Source organism: Vidua macroura, chromosome 8, assembly GCF_024509145.1.
Source record: "Vidua macroura isolate BioBank_ID:100142 chromosome 8, ASM2450914v1, whole genome shotgun sequence".
NCBI classification, from domain to species: Eukaryota; Metazoa; Chordata; class Aves; order Passeriformes; family Viduidae; genus Vidua; species Vidua macroura.
In genome coordinates this window covers 5,501,148-5,517,140 of record NC_071578.1, presented here as the reverse complement: position 1 = coordinate 5,517,140, position 15,993 = coordinate 5,501,148, and the positions used below count along the sequence as shown (strand labels likewise).

At 42.8% G+C, this 15,993-nt stretch overlaps 2 protein-coding genes across 4 annotated transcripts in view; one reads left to right on the top strand and one right to left on the bottom strand.

The window, feature by feature from the left end:
* Positions 1 to 843: 843 nt before the first annotated feature.
* MCMBP (minichromosome maintenance complex binding protein) lies at positions 844 to 15,298 on the bottom strand. 3 transcript variants are annotated; one of them, XM_053983215.1, is made up of 16 exons: positions 15,224 to 15,298; positions 14,233 to 14,318; positions 12,537 to 12,677; positions 12,189 to 12,230; positions 11,625 to 11,726; positions 11,033 to 11,162; positions 10,282 to 10,433; positions 9,449 to 9,549; positions 7,491 to 7,660; positions 6,549 to 6,672; positions 5,326 to 5,443; positions 4,560 to 4,725; positions 2,632 to 2,765; positions 1,952 to 2,116; positions 1,466 to 1,554; positions 844 to 1,221 (listed from the first exon to the last, which is right to left on the bottom strand). In XM_053983215.1, exons 3-16 carry the CDS (start codon positions 12,609 to 12,611, stop codon positions 1,095 to 1,097), a joined length of 1,695 nt encoding a protein of 564 aa, XP_053839190.1. In that variant the 5' UTR covers positions 12,612 to 12,677; positions 14,233 to 14,318; positions 15,224 to 15,298; the 3' UTR covers positions 844 to 1,094. The 3 variants fall into 3 exon arrangements, with proteins under 3 accessions (XP_053839190.1, XP_053839189.1, XP_053839192.1); XM_053983214.1 differs by lacking the exon at positions 15,224 to 15,298 and adding an exon at positions 14,884 to 15,036; XM_053983217.1 differs by lacking the exon at positions 15,224 to 15,298 and adding an exon at positions 14,747 to 14,826.
* The window catches only part of SEC23IP (SEC23 interacting protein), a 22,048-nt gene continuing 21,207 nt past the window's right edge, over positions 15,153 to 15,993 (top strand). Inside the window, exon 1 of the mRNA XM_053983213.1 lies at positions 15,153 to 15,326. Coding sequence (XP_053839188.1) covers positions 15,185 to 15,326 — 142 coding nt within the window. The 5' untranslated portion in view covers positions 15,153 to 15,184. The remainder of the gene's footprint in view (positions 15,327 to 15,993) is intronic.

The window sequence follows — 15,993 nt, the reverse complement described above, 5'->3', positions numbered from 1 at the left end:
GATTGGCTATACAGCAAAACCCCTCATGTTTAGAACAGGAAAATGCCATAAAAAAGGGGGTTCCTGTCCCTGTGATTTCAATCTGCAGAAAGTACTAAGTAAAGGGGATCTGAGCTTAATGAAAGCTCAGCCAGAATCTTTTATCTTGTTCTGAACAGGATTAATTAAAGCAAAATGTGAAAGTGGCTCCATCACAGGTTTCTGGAGCCTCCCTGGATTACTCCCAGCCTTTCACTCTAAAGTAAACCTTGGTAAACGAGTTCTGCAAGTCCCTTTAGGGCCAGCATGCCCTCTGAGGACTAGCTCAAACTGCACAGCAGGGATCAGGGATGGAGAGACCATTCTTAATGCTTCAATGACATTTTCCAAACCATTTAAACACCCTGCAGTACTGCCAGGTAGAAAGTAAAGATATATTTTGTGCGAGCACAGGAGTATCATCCATTGTCCAGTCAATGTGGGGTTTTTTAAGAAGCTGTACCAGGATAAAGCTCATTTGAGAAATTTGAGCAGTCATGGTCTGCTCTAAGCACAAGGCAAATATATTTCATACCTGAGCTGGTCATGGGTAAAGCTCAAATCACTGCTTGGTACCACACTCTGATATCACCACAATGCTGCTGCTGCTGAGTGTGCCTTGCCTCAGCTCACAGAAGAGCACAGAGAGTGAAGTCAGCACCTCCTCCAGCTGCAGCTGCTGGCCAGCTGAGAGTTCTGATCCTCACAATTCAGCCAAGCAGAAAGTAAAGCACAAATGTACTCCAGAACAGAGCCTACTACTGCTATGTAGGAAGGCTCTGGCTTACATTCTCTTATTATTAAAGGTAGTAAGTTTACACAACCTCAGTATTAAAGTTTAATATCAAACAATTTGCTCAATGTTACCAATTTTCAATTACAAAACAGGGTCCAAAAAAATTCCATAAAATATGTTTAGGTGGCTGAACAGAGTTAAGTGTGTTCAGACCGCAAGGGTAAATATCCATAACTTTTTGGTATAAATTATCTACAAAAACTGGTATAAACAATATTCCAATCTTAGTATGGGTTCCACCTAGGATTAGAGAAATTTTCAGGGTGAGATCCAGCAGGTGTTAGAGTTCATTGCCATTGACACATTGCTGCTGCTGCAGCCTGGCCTTGCGCAGTGCCTCCAGTTGCTTTGCTCTCAGCCACCTCTCCCTCGACAGCGTCGTCTGCCCCGCACTGAGCGACAGGAACCTGGGGGAGCACAAAGAGCCATCAGGAACAGCTCCTTCAGCTGCTGTAACCCTGCCCAGCTCACACCCAGCTGTCTTCCAGCAGTAAGAAAGCATGGGATGAAAGTAGGGAGGGAATACTTTGCCTAACTGAGAGGAACAAGGCAGAGGAGAGTCTGTCTGGCTTGGTCAGCTGCAGACCAAGTGCTGGCTCAGTCTGCAGCTTGCGGGGAAGCCCCGAGTGGTGACAAGAGCACCACACCCACCTGGCCACGAGCAGCATTTTGTGCAGGTCATCGGCCGTGACGCTCTCGGGGTTGTTCTTGCGCATTTCCACAAAGTCTTCTTCTACTGCCTGGGAAAACACAGTGTGGAATTATGGAGCAAACCAGATCTCCACGAGGAGATAAGCTTTTGAGGAGCTGAACGCTGTAACAACCTTTAGATTTCAACGTTTCAATTCACAGCTGTCCAGAAGTGAGCCTGAGTAAAACCAGGCTACTTCTCATCTTTGAAAAAAGCCCATTTTCAAAATGAGTGTTAGAAAGCAGGTTACATGCACTGTTCCTTATCTGTAATAAATTCAGTATATACTTTACAAACCCTAGAAGGCACAGTCAGGATGTGAAAACGCTTCTGTTTGGGTTTTGTAAAACTTAAAGGAGAATCACTGACAGGGCAAGTACAGTAACTGTCTAAGGTGCTTTCCATCCAAATACACTGCTGAAAACATACTGGGGAAGTGTCCCTACCTTGGTCACCTCATCAGATATACTGTAGTCCAGCAGCCTCAATAAACTCAGGTAAATTCGGAATTTGTTCAGCACGGAGGGCAGCACTGCAGTCAGGAGGCTGCTCATGTACTCTTCCATGTTCGGGGGAATTATCTGTGGCTGTAAGTGGACTTGGCAATCTGACTGAAAGAGAAAAATCACATTTCATCTCTTTCCACATCCCACTATTTTATATTCCAAGACTAATTTACTCTCAAAAGCAGCAGAAGTCACTATTTCCCAGAACTAAACATTCCCCAGCTCACATTTTGAACAGCTCCTGATTCAAGCAGGAGAGCAAAGGCTCAGCAGACAAAGCAGATGTTTGATAGCTCAGGCTACTGCAGGGGCAATGCCACATCTGTGCCCATCACCTCAGAACCCACCATGCCAGAGGGAGGCTTGGAGAGCAGCACATCTCTGCAGCTTTACCCATCCCTGGGTCCTTCTCCACCTCACCATCCCTGTTCAGAACGGAGGAGGGAAGCTCCATCTCTGTGTTTTCCAGCCACGAGGGAGAAGGCAGCAGCTACTGCCAGTGTCACACCCTCCCTGGTCACAAGACACGTTTCCTGTCCCCACTTGTCCCTGGCAGGGCCTGCTCTGGCAGCAGCTGCCAGCTGCAGTTCCCCAGCAGAACCTGGAAGCCCCTCCCATACCGGCAGGAGCGAGCGGCCCTCGGAAGTGATGAGAACATTAATGTTGCATGGGAATTCCATCCGGTGGTAATTGAAGTCATAATCCACCTTCTGCCAAGTGATCAGGTTACCCAGGGCTGTCACATTATGGACACCTGCAAGAGCAAGAGCAAATTCCCTGAGCACTGGACCAAAACAAATGTCAGCCCTGATTTTTGTTTCCCATCTGTCTTTAAGGAGCAGCCAGCAGAATGACTCCTGCAATCATCCTGTTCCTTCTTGTGTCTGAGGTGTCTTCCAGACAGAGACAACCACTTCTTAATGTGAGTCACAATTAAGAATTCTTGATTTCAGGCCTAAACTTTGTCTGGCTTGGTACATGAGTTTATAGCTTGTGTCCTCATTGGCCCTACAAAGCCAGGTATCTATTTAGAGAGAAAAACCAAAAAAGAAATCTCTCCTCAAAAGCAGAAAAACACTACCAATTTAATTTTGCCAAATTTTTTAATAGTACTCACTCGCCTTACCTGGAATTAAGTTATTTAAAATCTAAAAAGTTAAAATTGACAAATTAACTGGTTGGCTCTTGGAATTCTCTCTTTGAAATACCAACATGTACCTGACTAACTGAATTTCTCTTCAGCAGTTACTGCATCAAATGACAAAACTACTGTTATGGTTTTGCCTTTAAATATTTGGTATATTGTAAATAAAGGCAAAGTTAGCAAATAAAGGCAAATTTAATATTAGGGTTGACTTCTGGGACATTTTTCCATTTGAAATTTCTAAGCTGTAGCTTCCAAGAGTTCCAAACTAGCTACTGCATCTGAAGACACTATTCTGTAGGACTAAATTTTGTTCCCAACGCTGCTGTAAGAAATGAAAAATTTTTATTTCTTTACTCTAAATTCCGTAGCAAACAATATCACATCAGCAAAAAATAAAATTAGCAAGCCTTTTTTATCTGCAACTTTTAATACCTAAAGTATTATTTTTTCACTAAATGCTGAGTATTTTTGAACATCAGAGACAAACATTTTAGAAAACCTATAAACCAGCACAGCAAGAATTCTCTCTAAATGGGAGTTTATAATATTTTAATTTTTTTTATGGAAACAGACAATGCAGAGCTTGTTACTCATTTTACTATTTTCTTTAGCAAAATTTTCTAGCTTTACTAAAGCTAAGTAGCAAAAACTACTGAAAACTCAAAAGCAATTGAATAATTTCAATTAGCAACTTTTAAGACCAGTAATTAAAAAAAAAAACAAAGCAGCTTTCTCCAGATAGCATTTTTATTTTACAATAAGTTACTTGCAGTGATTTTCTGTTGTTTCATAGAATCTCCTGAGTTGGAAGGGACCCACAAGGATCACTGGGCTCCAACAGCTGGCCCTGCATGGGACAGCCCCAGGACTCACCAAAGACACCTGTACTGTGCATTCCCCAGGTAGTGAGCTTTTAATATGCAACTCAGCTCTTTTATGTGACTTATAATTAAATTAATTTCTAAAGCTCTGCTGAAAGCATGCTACACAGTGCTACATCAGCTTGTAGCATAGAATCCCCACTATTTTTAACACCGTAATAGCAATTTTTTTCCTCCAGTTTTTAGCTGTGTTCTCAGGGATGGTTTCCAGATATACAGTAAAAATACAGAGCATAAGGCATCAGCATATGCTTTGCCCACTTCATGCACTATCACAGGAAGCTGAAAGGCCACTCTAATGAATCAGAGTTATTTTGGTAATAAAGAGTTCTCCCAATTTATTTTAAGTTGGCTGAGAAGGCTGCAGGAAGCCGCTTGAAAGCAATGCAATAGGATGTAGAAACCACACACAGTTTTGCAACAGACTCCTTTATCAGCGGGACACGATTATCACCAATGTCTTAAAACACAGCAGCTTTTAACCTCCCAAATGAGACTGCAGACACCAAACACTGTGTACCTGCTGTGTCCAGCTGTCCCTGCTCGAGCTGGGTCTCATCGATGACCAGGGAGGTGTTGCTGGCCAGCTGCAGCAGCCCACTGACCAGGCGATTGGCCGTGTAGTCCTTGTGGGGGATGAAGCGCGACTGGTTCATGCTCTCGATGCTCATCCGGAGGTGGTAGGACTGCAAGGAGAAACAAACCATCAGCACCCGTGCTGTGCTCCAGCTTCCCCAGGGAGTGCTGGGAGTCCTGCAGCTACAGCTGGGCTGGGAACCTGCACAGCAAAGCAAAACTTGTCACTGCAATGCTTTATCATCCCAAATATCCAAATGCTGTATACTTCAGAATTTCCCAAAGGAAACTATTGCTGTTAGGAATTCCTATCACCTGTTCTGCACATCTAGGATGAGCTCAATTATAAATGATTTATTGCAGCAATACTGTTGATGTGACCCCAAATTGAATTACTGTGGCTTTTCTGCAGAGCAGTATCCACAAACCTAATGACATCATAATTAAATAACCCAAATGTCTAAACATATCAATCCAGAAAGACCAAATAAAGCATGCAGCATCTGCCTGTCAGTTCAATACCTCTGAGGAGAGGATTTCATTCCACATTCATCCTAGATGATGAGGCACACAGACTTCAACACACAGGCCAGCCACATCTCTATCATTACCTGCTCTCTAAGTGGGGAGCAGGAGAGCATTTCACCAGCCTGCCTTGACAGCTGAACCAGTGAGAGCACGTCCCCCAGCCCTGCCCAGGCAATGCTTACTGCTGGCACCAGCTGCTGGATGAGGCGGTACAGGTGCTCCGCGAAGGCGCTGTTCCGGGGACAGCCGCTCAGGTTCACGGTGAATTTTCCCAGAGGAAGCACATCCCGTCTGGCATAGCTGCACCAAAACCAGCACAGGTTAGGCAAACACCTGGCTAACACTGGGGGACAGGTGTCATTCAGCTGCAGCATTGAGTGGTGTCTCTGACAGCCAGCAGGATTTCAGAACACACACACCAAAATCAGCCAGCTCCTCTGCCTTCCTTGTGCAGCGCCCAAGGAGCTGAGGCAGGGTGAAGCTGCTCCTCACAGCACCACACAAAAGCAGTAATTTACAGAGCTTGGCACCCTGCAATGGCCTCCCAGACGTTCTGTTCTCCTTGTACTCTATTGTGACTCAGTGAACAGACTTAATTCTTTTCCTTTCTGCTGCCCAATCTCAACTTCCCTCCTTATCACACTTGTCCATCTCTTTTACCTGCCCTCAGCTTTCCGCTCCCTCTTCTCACTGTGTATCTTCTCCCCATTCTTGACACCTCTCAACCTTTTTATGATACTAGCTAAGAGAGAAAATACACTCTAGGCTAAGTGTTGGAACATTCACAGTCCAACTAAAAAGAATGAAAACTCATTTTGATTTTGAAGCCTAAAATGACTACCATTAAATTTGGGCCTGACAATGGATGCTGCTCTTTCACCCAGAAATAGGTTAAAACCAACATAGAAATTTATTCTTATCACATGCTAAATAGGTCACTTGAACTTACAATTAAACAGGTTTACATTTAATTACAAACAAATTTCCAGAATGTACCTTTCAGTACCTTGTAGTACCTAAGCAATAATTCCTGCAGTCAGGAGATGCTGTCTTTGGGAAGTCAGTGGCTTGCCGTACTCATGAGAAGAAGGCAGAGTACAAAAGATTTTTCCATACCTCTGTTTAAAAGTGTCTCGGAGATTTTGTCAGCTCTCAAAGCAGCACTGAAGAGACAGACTACCATAAAGCTGTTTTTTTAATCAATACTTACTGTTATTTCAGGCTCTGAAATCTGCCTTTGTGTGCATTGTGACAGGACAAGTCTACCTGGACAAAGTACTACTGAAATAAGTATTATTTAAGCTATTTCTGCCATTTATTTGCAGACTGCTTCAAGAACCTCATAGAAGGAGATTTCTTTTAAATGATAAATATACAAATTCTCAGCACACATATAAATACTTACACTGTAGAAATGAGATGCAGTATCAGGTATTCAGCAGCCAAACTGTCTCCCAGGAGGGCATGGGTGAGGAAGCCCAGCAACTCTGCTCTCACTGGTGACAGCTCAGACATGAAATTAGAAACAACTGGCAAAAGAGCAGAGGACAAATGTCAGAAAATGTTCTTGTTTCTCACCCTCTTCTCTCTATATAAATTTGACTTTCTGTCACAGTTTGGTAAAGAAAAATGTTTATTCCAAAGCAGTCTAGGAAAAAAAAAAACAAATGCTCATTGGTTTTTTTCATCTGGCTTTGGATAACCTGAATCACTCAACACTTCCTTGGAAATTATTTTTTTAGAAGTTTAGATATTGTGTAATGCATTTGCAGCAGGGTATAAAGTGTAGAGCCAAATTTATAAAATCTGTAGCTGCTCCATTTTATATTAAAGGCAGAAAAAACCTCTTACATATTGCTCAGAACAAGCAATACAAGGCACTCAAGGAAGAAAGTTATAAATACCAGAGGTCTGCATGCAATAATTCAATGAAAAAAATAACAGTCAAACAAGGAATAGCATAGTTGCTTAAAAGCAAATTGCCTTATTTTGTGCATAGTATTATGAGTCTCTATATTATCAGTATGTTTCTTATTTCCAGTATCACACTAAATTGGAAATCTAATTTTCCAGCAATTCACAACTCCATTTGAAAACAAATCTTATGGCTGAAAAACTTGGTAAAACCCTTGGGTACGTAGAATACAAAACCAAAGTCCACATAAATCACATTTATTTCAGCCAAATAAAAATGTAAACATTACATAAACACAAACATCTGCATCCTGTGCATGGCTCTTCCATATAACAAGATTTAAATTCACACCCTGCTGTTGAGGCATTTGCCTCTCAGCAAAGCAGTATTTGTTCAGATGTTCTGGAAAATGCCCAGAGTCCAGACACTCACAGGATTTGCTCTCCTCTTCGTTAAGGCAGGCAGGCAGCAAGGGGTTAATGTGTTGCAATTTCTGTGCCAAAATCACGTGGATCCTGGGCACTAAGGAGGCCGGGGGGCTGTGCACTCTCTGCTCCTCTGCCGTGTCCATGCACTCCATGGGATCCAGGGTTGAGCTGTCCCTGGGGAGAGGGCACAGCACAGCTGGACTCAGAAACATCCCACAGGAATTTCTCCCCCTCTGAGCCAGAGCAGCTGGAACCAGGCCAAGAACAGAGGAACAAACAACACCCGCTCCCAGCTCCTGGTGACTCCTCCCACATTCAAACCACCTTCTTTGGGATCTTTATAAACACCACAGATACTGAATCACAATTACATAATGACATATTAACACCAAAGCAGGCTTGACCCAAAATATCTGGATTCTATTATTTTCAGAAAATAACCAAGCCATATTTTTCTGAAGAAAAAAACAACCCAACAAAAAACCCTCAAAACCAAACCCCTCAAACAAAATCACATTTATTATTTGCTGCACCATTTAATAGGCTGTAGCTTCAAGTAAAATATTACACACTGTTCTGTCCAGGCTGTACTGAATGAAGTGCACCAGGTTTAAAAAAATAAGGTCATTTAGTACATTTGTCTCTGTAAGCACATGTGGGACTTTCTAATCCCACCAGGTTCTGGAGCCTGACAAGATCTTCTAGACAGTCACATCACATCTCCATCACTGGCTGAGTAAAAGAACTGTGAATAAATAAATCCTAATGTACCTCTGCTGGAACCTGGAGGTATTACCTCTTAATTTAAGAGTTCAGATACATCTTCAGGGAGAGCAAAGCTTGTGTCTTAAATTTCTTCCAGGTGGTTTTCATTTTTCATTTTCCTTTTTAGAAAGTAAATTCCCTAAAGTGACTGTATCCAATGACAGTAAAGTTTAGCACAAATTTCATTTTCTTGTACTGGTTTTAAAGGCTGTCAGGCTTTGTAACTTCAAAGCCACTTCAGCAGTTCACCCACACACTATCCACTCTTTCCATTAAAAGACATTTCTTTTGTTTGCATTCAAAATGTTGCTAAATGCCACCATTTTGGCTTCTTGTTATAGAATGACACAGGAAAAAACCCACAAGCACCTGTGACAGAAAACTGAGCTGTCAGTCTGGCATTAGCTGTCACACAGATGATAACAAAAAGCAGCTGACCAGGCTGAGGTAATTTTTAAGAAGTTGGCACTATAAAGGATTCACATTGCACTCTGGGTATTGTACTTGCCAGACATGAACTGACTCACCAACAGAAATAATTCAGACTGCACTGATTCAAGACATCAGCAGTATTTATGTTAGATTTTGGTCAGGAGTTTTATTTTCAAAATATACTTCCTGCATCCTAAATGATTTTGTATTTTGTTAGGCAAGGAATTGCAGAACAGCAGGTGAAATGGGAAGTTTCTATCACTGGATTAAGAAGATGTGATACCTTAATTAATGAAAAATCAACCCATTTTTTACTCATTTTGGTCACTATCGCTCTACATGCAGACATGCAAGACATTTTTTTTATATTCTTCAGAAGTGTTTACTTTTCTGGTAACAGCCTTCATGGACTTTGAAATTACTTCAAAAGGACATTTATAATTTTAAAGCTTCCTTGATAGCTTTGGTCACTATTCACTCATTCACTGAAAGTTTTGTACACATGAAAGAGTACAAAACATTTAGTTATAGAAGCATTTTCTGCTTTACAGACTGTACAACAACCTAAAAAAAGCACTGGGTATCCAAGGATATGGATGTACCAGAGCACATTGGACTTCAGTTTCCAGGATGCTGGATATAACACTTTCCTCATCAAGCTATTTTAAAGCAACAAAATTCACTTCTTAAACATAATTATCATGTACTTACACATTTCCTTGTCTGCTCACTGCAATAAAAACCTGCATTCCAGGGCAGCCTTACCTCTCTTCACTGTTCACTATGCTCAGCACTGGGTCCACAGACAGAACACCAAACACCTCCAGCACATCATTGACTTTGAAGCTCTCCCAGCTTTCATAGACCTGCCCCAAACAGAAAATAAAACACTGAGGCAGATGGGCCAGATGCAGGACAGCAGAAAAACTGTCAAAGGAAACTCAGAAGACTCAACTCTGGACTGAGAACAGTCTGAGGGAAGAGGTCTCCCCTTGCCCTCAGTGTCAGTAAGCTTACACTGGAAAAGGGAGTTTTATGATTCCACACTTTTTCTATTGGCATTCTTTGCCACACAGGTGTCAACAATTGTATTCTACTCTGATTCATCAAGATTTGCTGAATAAGAGAGAAGTCAATACAGCAATAGCAGAGAAATTTTGTGTAAAGTCTCACAGTAATATAACACAGCAGTGAATCAAGGACTATTTTAAATCCAATACATAAATGTGTAGTTTATTGGTTTTTCAGCTTGGTTTTTCACAGCTGTTTTTCCATTAGAGGAGATATCCTAAAAGAAAAATACCAGGGCTAAATACCAGCTATACCCTCAAGCATCTAATACTGGAATCTTTTTTTTTTTTTTAACTAAGTGGGGTGAAAAGGTGCAAGCTCTAATAAATGCTGCTGAAGGATTCTAGCAAGTCAAATACAGCACTCACGAAGAGAAACACTGTGTTAGTGAAGAGAAACAATGTAATTATCTCTGGAAACAAAATTCTGGACTCCAGACACATTTCTGTGCCTACAAACCAGTGCAAGGCTGATTCTGCCTGCCTCACAGAGAGCACAGCCCTGCTCATCACCTCTCCATCTCTCACCTTTACAAGACACGCTGGTCCCTTCTCTCCTGGCAAGGGAAAATTTAGGTCAAGTGGAGGGGAGCAGTTGGGAGAAATGACATGATGACCTGCAGAAGCTTCTGTTTCTAATCTCTTTGGCTCCACACATCCATGGTTATCACCTCCACTGCCTGAAAAACACAGGATTTGCAGGCTTTTTAAACAGAAATGCAGAGCTGAACAACTTTCTTCAGTGAGCAACACAGAATAAAACTAATTTAACAAGACATCTGAGACAAGAATATTTAATAATACTTGACAAAATATACTCTTAATATGAGAAGTCTCACAAGTGCATATTTTATGTAATCAAGCATGAGAGAGAGTACTGGCAAAGATCTACGTGTCTTGGAAACCCAAATATGGCAACAAATCTGATTTTCAAAATGCAATGTTTAAACCAGGGGAATGATTTTTTTTTCCTACAATTCACAGGACTGCAAAGGTAATATTTTTCTGCACTTCATGTTTAAAAAGATAGGTCAGAATATGCATAAAACCCAGTTTATATTAAAAATTTCTGTAGATTGTCGCACAACACACATATAACACTAAAGGCTCTCCCACACTCCTTCAAATCAAACCACTGACTTCAACAAAGCCTCCAAATCCTAAAGGCTGCAACAACAATAACAATGAAAACAGCTGCCAATATTTCAGTTTTTAGCAATGAGTTTTTGCCAAATCCTGGAAAATATCAAAACAGCTATTCACCAACAGCAACTCTCACCCATGTGTTGCTCCTTCTGTTTGGAGGGATGCAGATCCATGTCCTCATCCTCCTCATAGCTCCTCTTGTGGCGACTGGGGGTGTAGGAGGTGGAGGGGCTCACTCGGGCCTGGCTGGCACTGATGTAGGCGTGGGATCAAGGGTTAAGGAAGCCACGGACTGAGCAGGGAAAACTCAACCACACTAAGGTTTAGTTGTTGGTTTTTTAACAAAATCCTAATCTTAACATGCTCAGCTACAGGTGTTTTATAGACTTACTGTGTAACAGTGTCCTGCTGTAGAAAGTGCCAATGGCTCAACTGAATTTTCCCTTTTCCTAAGCATTTGCAACTAGAAATGAACAGAAATTTTCAAGACTCTCCCAAGCAAAAACGTCTATGAAATCAAAATAAATGCTCCTAAATTCAGTTGCATCCTCTTTGTGCATATTACATGCCATCAACTTTCTTTTTTTCTCTTTCTACACCTATCACCTCTCCAGATTCACTAAGAGAAAAAAAGAAATTTTAAATAAAGTTATCTCCTAAATCTAATGAATTAGTTGGTGACCACTGATTGTATAACAAAACACTGGCTCAGTCAAAAAAGATATTTCTTTCACCCATGCTGATTCACCAGGCACTGGAACACAGTAGAAAGTCTGTCTCTCTGAGGTGACTGTTTGTGAGGAGTTCAAATCAATTTCCTGCTGAGGCTGGAATCCCAAGAGAAATTTTGTTAAAAATCTGATTACAGTTTGTTTTCTTTTTTTTAACTAACCCCACAGATTCAGTTAATCAGCCAGAAGTTACAATTAACATACAAGACTATATAACTCAGGAAAAAGTGAATATATAATGTTTTGATTCAAATTGTACTGCACTACCAAAAGTAACCGTTTTCCATAGCAGGCAGTTTCAAGGTCATGGGCACTCCCCCTTCCACTCAACCAAAACAAATTTTAAATACAACAGAAACAGCTGGAAGCCTGCTGAAATTAGAATGCCAGTGAGCAGTTATGAATACTCTGCTTTCCAAACCAAAGATTAACTTTGCATTTAGAGCAGTATCGTCAGGAATCCATTGCCAAGTACCAAGGAAGCTCTGTCACACTTATAAAACTACAACTTTCCATCCAATATTTCTTCTCTAAGTCCATATAATTTCTATAACTTACCCCACATTCTGCCACATCTCTGTATTTACCAAAATGCAAAACCTGTCAAGAGGGAAAAGGCAATGCAATCATTCTGTTTCTGACAGCATCCTGAACATGAATCACACCAAAATCACTGAAGCTCAAAGTCCCTCACAGACATCCTGCCAAACCTTTCATCACTTTAACATTTTCTATTCCTCAACAGAAATGTAACAGGCTGTGTTTTACTGATGCCACTGGAGCTGAACACAGTTACTATCAGTGTCCACCCTCCATAGGTTTAACTCACAAACTAGAGAAATACAAGGACCAGAATGAGTAAAACGACAAACATTTGCTAAAATAGTAACTCAGTATTTCACTTACACGTGCATTTGTGTTTGGGTCAACTGTTTCATACACTCCCATGTAAAACTCAGGATCAAACATATCTTGAATCATGCAGCGAAATTTCACTAAGCTGTTGGGTTTTAGGTAATGTACAGGAACATCATTCAGTGATGGGACCTGTGAAAAAAGACATTGTTATATACAACTGGGATATATTGAGCCAAAAAAAGTGAGCCAAAACCAGCACAAAAACTTAATTCTTTCACCATCCATACCTCCTCCTCAAAACCCTATATATACACACACACACATATATATATATTTTATATATGTATCTCACACTTAATATTTTCTGAGTGCATCTCCCATCCTAATCTTAGCAGCAACAAAGTGTTTCTATCCCAACACCTTCCTGCAATGGCTGTTACAGATAATTGTTACAATTATCAGGCACTTAACAGTTCCCAAATACTGAAAGAATACTTCTTTCTATAAAAGAAGTGGTTATAGGTCACTGGAATTGTATGAAAACTGTACAGCATTTGAAACCAACTTTTAAATTTAGAATTATTGCAGCTGCAGGATTAAACAGAATTTTTCACTTATCTTATTTCTACTTAACAGCACTTCCACCACATGCTATGTACCAGCAGTACTAGAGCAATTTGCATGCACAATTTCTTATAACAAAAGGTCCTGGAAAACCTGTATATTAATTTCCAAGTCAACATTGAGGAAGTCTTTTTCACACAGTTTTACATGACAATGGGAAAATAGAAAGAAAAAAAATCAATGCCTAAGCACGTGGTACAACTTCAAAGAACAAGACTTTTTTTCTTTGCTGAAAAAGCCCACATCCAACATTACAATGCAACAAAACCCAAAAGTGGCCCTATAGGAAGTGGCATTTTAACAAAAGTATATTCCCTCATAATTTTTTGAGTAAGAAAATATGATTTCAATTCCTTCTGATGTTGTAAATTTTACTCAATTTTGCCATTTATTAATGGTAGCTTTGATTTAAGCTACCATTTAATACTAAGTACAGAATATTTTCACTGACAGAGAAAGAAAACAAATAATTTTCACCTGTTTTTAATCATAGGTAGAACAGATTGGATATGAAAGTTTTTAATCCCCTTATCAGTCCCATTTCTGCTACAGCCTTTTAGAAAAGTATCAGCTTTTGAACTCTACTGTGCACACTTTATTTTTAAAACCTAAAGCACAGCTTCCCTGCTAAACTGCACAAACCAGGCCTGACTCAGCCCAATAAAGCACAGTTTTAGTAGGAAAAGCATTTTTTCCTTAAAACCTGAAGGTCCAGGCAACTATTTATTCAACCCACACAATTGTGATAAAAGCTCCTGAGAGAAGACGTTTATAACCAGCGGCTCGTGGGGACTCACACTTCCCCAAAAATGACAATATTTGTCATCTCCTGCCATCTACTGACTGTGCTACAGAGTGGCAGCACCCAGCAGCGATGGCCCGGGGGAAGGAGGGTGCTGAAGGCAAGGGCATGGGTGGGCTGAGATTTCACATCCTGGCTTTGCACTCAGGTTAAGGCAGCCGAGGTGCAAATTCCACATCCCAAAGCCTGGGCCTGAAATTCAGCTGCACGCTCATCATTAAAAGGCAGGACTTACCAAAAGCAAGCCGCTGCAATAAAGTGGAAAAAATAACGAAGCTTAAGAAAAAGTGTAACTTGAAAAGAATAAAACACTCTTACCCAGTTAGTAGCATTATTTTCTTTTAACTTCTCCTTGAAGTATTCGGTTACCTTCTTCTCCCAGTCAGAGTTTGGAGCATTTTGGGCTACAAAAAACAACATATTGATGTGCCCATTACGGCCACATAGGAGACTTCTACCCAGCATTCTCCCAGCATATCAAACAAACCCAACTTTCACTTCTGTCTTAGGGAAGTGCATCTTAGACTAATTTATTCCCCTTGCAATTCACTGACTTCCCATTTCAAACCCTTTCAGGCCAGTCAAGAAGCACAGAGCCATTCCTGGAAGGAAGGGAAAGCTCCGCAACACCCCAGTGAGGAAGGGCAGGAGCCGAGGCACCGGCTGCGGGAATTTTTATGTCGGTATTCTTTTAGTTAAGATCAAGCCCAGCACGGAAACAGCCGCGGCTGATAGCGCTGGTAACATCAGCGGCGCTCGGCAGCGCGGGCAGACAGCGCGCGTTGCTGCCAGAACCCAGAGATACACGGGACACACAAAACACGCTGCATACAAGATACATAAGGTATAAGACAGATACAGAAGACACCGAGCCGGCCTCGCCGCTCCCCCGCCACCACCCCACGAGGGGAAGCGCCGTCCGGTTCCGGGCGCTCCCGCTGCCGCCCGGGGACGCGGGCCCCGCCTCACCGAAGATGCCCTGCACGATGCTCAGGGGGCTGTTCAGCCAGTCGCCCACGCACGGCATGGCGGGGTCGCGCCTCGCCGCGGGGCTGCCGGCACCCTACGGCCGCCGAGTCCCGCTCGCCAGCCCAGCGCGGGGATCACCGCCGCTTCCTCCTCCTCCTCCTCCTCTTTGCCCTCCTCCTCCTCTTCCTGCGGGAATGGCGGCCGGGCCCGCCTCCCGCCCCTCACGGCTGCGCGCGGCCGCCGCCGCCATCTTGGGTGAGGGCGGAAGGGGCCGGGGCAGGGACGTGGCCGGGGCGCGGCTATGGCGGCGGCGAAGCCCGGGGGAGGCACCGGCACCAACCTGCTCTTCTCCTCCTCCGCCACCGAGTTCAGCTTCAACGTGCCCTTCATCCCCGTCAGCCAAGCGCCGGCCGCGCCGCCCGGCCCCGCGCTGCTGCCCGCCGGTACGGAGAGAGGGAGACAGGGAGGGAGGGCAGCCGGGAGCTCAGGGGATGTGCGGGGTCCCGCCCGGTCCCGCCACCGTCGGGAAGGGGCGATGGGGCCGGGAGAATCCCCAGAGCCGAACCCGGGCTCTAAGGGGGGCTGCGGGCCTGGGGGGCCCGGTCCGTGTGGGCTCGACCCGGCGCTGGGGCTCCCCGAGCCGGGTGGTGCCTCAGGAGAGACGCTGCTCGGGATTACATTTTCCGCTTTCCGGCACTTAATTTCTTCTACTTCCCCCTGCTTTATGCCTGTGTGTGTGGTTTTAGCGCTGATCATCGCGCTTCCAACTCACCGACCCGTCAGTGCTTCCATTCAGCGCGTACTGAATGTTTTCGCGTTTTTTAAGTCCCTCTCTCATATAATCTTCTGGTTTCCCGGTCTGAAAATAGCACGTTAAGCAACCACCTTAAATATCCTTGCTAACTTAATCCTTTTCTCCTAAAGCTTTAATGGTGTTCCCAATTCATGCGCGTGTAACTTAAAATCTGGTGTTCAGGCAGTTTCAGATAAAGGAATGGATTTTTTTGGGAATGTGTTCAGTCAGAGATTAAAGCTCGAAACATTAGAAATGCATCTAGAAACCAGGTGTTTCAAATTTTACTGTGTTGTACATGTTGGGATTGGACTAAT